Source organism: Gossypium raimondii, chromosome 12 (assembly GCF_025698545.1).
Source record: "Gossypium raimondii isolate GPD5lz chromosome 12, ASM2569854v1, whole genome shotgun sequence".
Lineage (NCBI taxonomy): Eukaryota > Viridiplantae > Streptophyta > Magnoliopsida > Malvales > Malvaceae > Gossypium > Gossypium raimondii.
The window spans coordinates 43,075,719-43,080,845 of record NC_068576.1 but is presented as its reverse complement, the minus strand read 5'-3'; the positions used below and the strand labels follow the sequence as shown (position 1 = coordinate 43,080,845).

General features: G+C 36.9%; 1 protein-coding gene across 3 annotated transcripts; it reads left to right on the top strand.

The window, feature by feature from the left end:
* Positions 1 to 363: 363 nt before the first annotated feature.
* LOC105764282 (cysteine-rich receptor-like protein kinase 2) lies at positions 364 to 4,562 on the top strand. Of its 3 annotated transcripts, none has more exons than XM_012582813.2 (8): positions 364 to 616; positions 1,500 to 2,359; positions 2,465 to 2,578; positions 2,841 to 2,980; positions 3,071 to 3,281; positions 3,385 to 3,619; positions 3,702 to 3,852; positions 3,979 to 4,562. In XM_012582813.2, exons 2-8 carry the CDS (start codon positions 1,597 to 1,599, stop codon positions 4,318 to 4,320), a joined length of 1,956 nt encoding a protein of 651 aa, XP_012438267.1. In that variant the 5' UTR covers positions 364 to 616; positions 1,500 to 1,596; the 3' UTR covers positions 4,321 to 4,562. The 3 variants fall into 3 exon arrangements, with proteins under 3 accessions (XP_012438267.1, XP_052481570.1, XP_052481571.1); XM_052625610.1 differs by having other exon boundaries at positions 715 to 2,359; XM_052625611.1 differs by lacking the exon at positions 364 to 616 and having other exon boundaries at positions 651 to 2,359.
* Positions 4,563 to 5,127: the final 565 nt, after the last annotated feature.

The following is a 5,127-nucleotide window of genomic DNA, read 5'->3' as shown; positions in this document are numbered from 1 at the left end:
CCCAAAAAAAAAGAGTGAGGGATTGTAAATATTTTAGAAGTAAATAATAACCGAAACATATGTAAAAAAAAAAAAACTCTAACCAAACATAGTATAATTGTTTATTATATTCTTTTCCAGGAAATGGATTGATACCAAATTAATGATGCATTGGTAGCTATCGTGCAACCTCGAAATGCATTCCGAAAATGGGCAGAGGCCAATGAATCTACTCCTTCACGAATTTTCATTTCTGTATGAAAACCCATCTGAATTTTGTTTGAGAAGAAGTTTTAGATGAGTGAGCAGTGTGAGTTAATTTACACAAAATTCACTATTACATGTTACGTGACAATAAATAGGGGCAGGGGAATTTCTTCGTATAAAAGAAGAAAAAAAATTCAACTCTCTTACCGCGGTTTTCTTCCCTTTTCCTGTTCTCTATTTTACTTACCTGGCTTTTGTCTTGTTTCTTAAAAGGTTGGCGTCCCACTTCCCACCGCTTCACTAACGCGCAGGAAATCAGCTTCTTGCTTTGAATTTTAAACCCTAAGCTAATCCTCAATTCCACTTCTGCATTCCAATTGTTGCTCTTCTTTTCTACGAGTCAAGTTGTCTGCTGTTCATTGCAGTTAAGGTAAGTTGGTTTTCTGTTTCTGGTATTTGTAGATCTGTTGTTGTTTTCTGGGTCTTAAATCAAAGTGTTTATGTGATCTGACATATCTTGAGTTGCAGACATAATTAATGATTTGGTCGAAGAACAAAACAGACAATTCTACATTCGTTTGGGATTTATTATCAGTTTGAACTTTGAACAACCGACCGTATGCCTTCTAATGCTTTGATGGCTCAGTTAAGCCTGCAACTGCAAACGATCTTCTTTTATTTTTACCATCCAAATTTGATTGTTATTTATCAAGTTATGAAAGGTTTCCAGTCATTTCTCACCATCTGTTTTCTTTAAAGAAACTAATATTCATCCATGGATGAAATAAATTAAAAAAACTAATGACCTGTTTTACTTTAAAAGAGGAACAAAACTTTTTATATGAATTTTGTTTTAATATTGGAAAATGATATTTAATGCCGTGACATTTATAATAACGTGTTCTACTATCAACGTGGGTGGTACCGACATTACTAGACAGTTGTCTTAATTTTGATAATTAGATTGGGATTAAATATTATGAATTAGGTTACATCCACTCCTATTATTGTTCAAAGGTAATTAAATATTTACACCAAGTTGGGTGAATTTGCATGACACACAAGTGCCGAGTAGCTTGTCTCTGTTTCGAGATGACCCAATATGAACACGAGACCTTGCCATATTATTTAATTACTTATTCAATTCAATCTAGTTTTCCAGGTGGGCCATTTTCTCTCGCCTTTTGTGGTCAGTTCTTTGACAAAAATGCCAAGGACAATTAATTTTACAACAATTTTTCAATTTCTTTGGTATTTCCAATTTGTATTCATCTTTTTCTTTGGTATTTCCATTATTTGCATTTTCTTTCCAGGTTCATTGATAAATTCACTGTTGATGGAACTTGACCAATGTCTTGAGCCTTGTAGTAGATGATTTAGCTTCTCCAACCTTCAAAGTAACCGTAAACAATGGATAAACCAGTTCAGGTAGTCCGTTCTGGATATATTTTCTTGGTTCTTATGGGGTTTCTGGCATTACTTGAAGGAGTGAAAGGAGATCCAAGAGCCAAAACAGTGAATATTTCATGTGGCCACCAACTTGAGCACAACGGGACCATCTATGTTTCTAACTTTGTTGCTACAATGGAGAATATCAGTGAACAGATGCGTGATTCGGGCTTTGGAACAGCCGTTACAGGTTCTGGGCTTGATACGAACTATGGTCTTGCTCAGTGTTATGGGGATCTATCGTCGCTTGACTGCGTATTGTGCTATGCCGAGGCACGAACGGTTCTTCCTCAATGCTATCCGTTCAACGGGGGTCGCATTTTTCTCGACGGATGCTTCATGAGAGCCGAGAATTATAGCTTCTTTGAGGAGCACACAGGACCAGACGACAGGGCAGTGTGCGGGAATACTAGCCGCAAAGGGTTGAATTTTCAAGAATCAGCACGGCAGGCAGTGACGCATGCAGTTGCTGCTGCATTGGAAAATGAAGGGTATGCTAAGGCTCAGGTGGCAGTTTTGGGAAAAAATGAGTCAGCTTATGTTTTGGCTAATTGCTGGAGGACATTAAACAATACTTCTTGTAAAACATGTCTAGAGAATGCATCAGCATCGGTATTAGGGTGCTTGCCTTGGTCCGAGGGACGCGCACTCAACACTGGCTGCTTCATCAGGTACTCTGACACCGATTTCCTCAATAAAGAACCCGGAAATGGAATATCAAGAGGTAATTATCACATATCACTCTTTCAAATCTTAGTTAATTAATGCATTAATCCTTTTTTTCATTTATTTAAAGCTGACCGTGAAACTCGGATTGGTGAACTTACAGGAACCGTTATAATCATAGTAGTTTCTATCGTCAGTTCCCTGGTTATTTTAGCGATCGGAGTTGCTATTGGAGTCTATATCTGGAAGTACAGATACATACAAAAGAAAAGACGAGGTAAAATGTTTATTTACAAGATTTCCTATCAAATTCCCATGCACAATAAATAAATAAATAAACAACCACGCTGGGACACCTGCACTAAACATTCTGCTCTGAATCTAGGTAACATAAGCCGGTCAAGGTTATATGAATTATTCAATTACATGGTTTTGTGGTTAGGCAAGTTTGGGTTAATAATATGGTACTGATTCCAAAATTGTGTTACCTGGTTTTCCTCGTCTTCCTTTTGGTTAAAACGGGTTGCCTTCATTTTCAGGTTCAAATGATGCAGAAAAATTTGTGAAACTCCTTCATGATAGCAACTTAAACTTCAAGTACTCTACACTCGATCGTGCTACGGGATTTTTCAATGATGCCAACAAGCTTGGGCAAGGAGGATTCGGGACGGTTTATAAGGCACTTATTCTATTCCTCTGAACTCCTTTGCTCGTCTTTGGCATTCTTCCTTTGTTTTATGGTCTGATATTTCGTTTTGTGTCTCTGTAGGGAGTTCTACCTGATGGAAGAGAGATTGCTGTCAAAAGGTTGTTCTTTAACAATCGACATAGGGCAGCCGATTTCTACAATGAAGTCAAACTTATAAGCAGTGTGGAGCATAAAAACCTGGTAAGGTTGTTGGGATGCAGTTGTTCGGGACCTGAAAGTCTTCTCGTCTATGAATTCCTCCCAAACAAGAGCTTGGATCGTTTCATCTTTGGTAAATACCGATATTTTACATATATAGATGACACCGAGCTTAAAATGATATTTAAATATGTTCAGTAACAGCAGAATTCCTTTTCCTTCCAAAAACATAACAGATCCCATCAGAGGCAAATTACTAGATTGGGAGAAGAGATACGTAGTTATTATTGGGACTGTAGAAGGTTTAGTTTATCTTCATGAGAACTCCGAGACCAAAATTATTCACAGAGATATAAAAGCTAGCAATATCTTGTTGGATTCGAAGCTGCGAGCTAAAATTGCCGACTTCGGGTTGGCAAGGTCTTTCCAGGAAGATCAGAGTCACATCAGCACTGCCATTGCCGGAACCCTGTAAGGATCACATTCCTCCAGTCCGTTCCAGGCATGATTCACTATAGATTGGCTAATAGTTCTATATTTTCAAAATTTACAGAGGATATATGGCTCCGGAGTACCTAGCCCATGGCCAGTTAACCGAGAAAGCAGATGTCTATAGTTTCGGGGTGCTTTTACTCGAAATAGTTACAGGGAAGCAAAACAACAAGAGCAAAGCAACAGAATATTCAGACAGCATAGTAACAGTTGTAAGCTTCAGTTCCTTGTTCTAAATCTGCCACTGTTTTCCTACTTGAACCACCACTTAACTAGCTGACTTTGATGTGAGAACAAAGGATTTCTTATATGTGTTTTGATTGCGTGTGATGGAGCAGACTTGGAGACACTTTCAGTTAGGGACAATGGAGGAGATTTATGACCCAAATCTAATGTTACACAATGACAACCATGGCAGCAACGTTAGGAATGAAATTTTCAGAGTGGTACAAATTGGACTTCTTTGCACCCAAGAGATCCCATCACTGAGGCCATCAATGTCGAAGGTACTACACTTGCTAACAAAGAAAGATGAAGACCTCCCTGCACCTACTAATCCACCTTTTTTGGATGAAAAGATGGAATTCAATGAGACAAGTGACAACGAATGCTATCCCCTCAACCGAGCTGATAATGATTCAATTGCCACTGTCACCCACAGTTCCTTCTACGGAAGATGATCTTTAGAACATGGTTGGACGATCCGACGCCACTCGCAATTTTTTTAAGGCGAATGCTTCAAAATAACGTATATATTGGGGGGTTGAGATAAAAGAGCATACGACTCTAATGTACAAAACTATTACCGTACTATGAATTTTTTGTGTCCATTTATAGTTCATCAGATCATCTATTATTGATACGGTAAACATATAGAAAATAATGATTCAGTTATACGGAAAATTCCATTCCCTATCCCAAAGCATAAGGTCTAGATTTAGAAAATGTCATTGCATTTATTTTTTATCTTATAAGTTTTATATTTTTTTATATACTTTGTTAATACGATCTATATTTTTTTATCAGTATTTAGCTAATTCTTTTTAGATTTATCAAGATTAATATAATTTATATAATTTTATATGATGATTTATGCTAATTAAGATAGATATATGTATACAAACGTTTTAGATTCTAATAAGGTTGCTTGTGATTTTGAATTGATTTTTGTTTCAGGGAACTCAAGTTCAGGAACCTAGGCTTGTATGTATTGAAACTTTTGTTGACAGTAGCCAAAAAGCTATAGTAGGAGGTTAATATATCGACACATTGCCATTGAAATTGCTCCATTGCACTATTTTATGCTATTTTGGCCTTTCAGAGCACATTTTTGGTCTCTGTAGCTTTCGCAGGTGCTAAACAAATATTTTCTTAGTTCGAGGCATTCAAGATTTAACAACTCGGTTCAGATGATTTATGTACTCTTTTTATTATAATCTATTAATGGCATGTACCTAGATAAATTGATAGGTTTATAAGTTATTTTG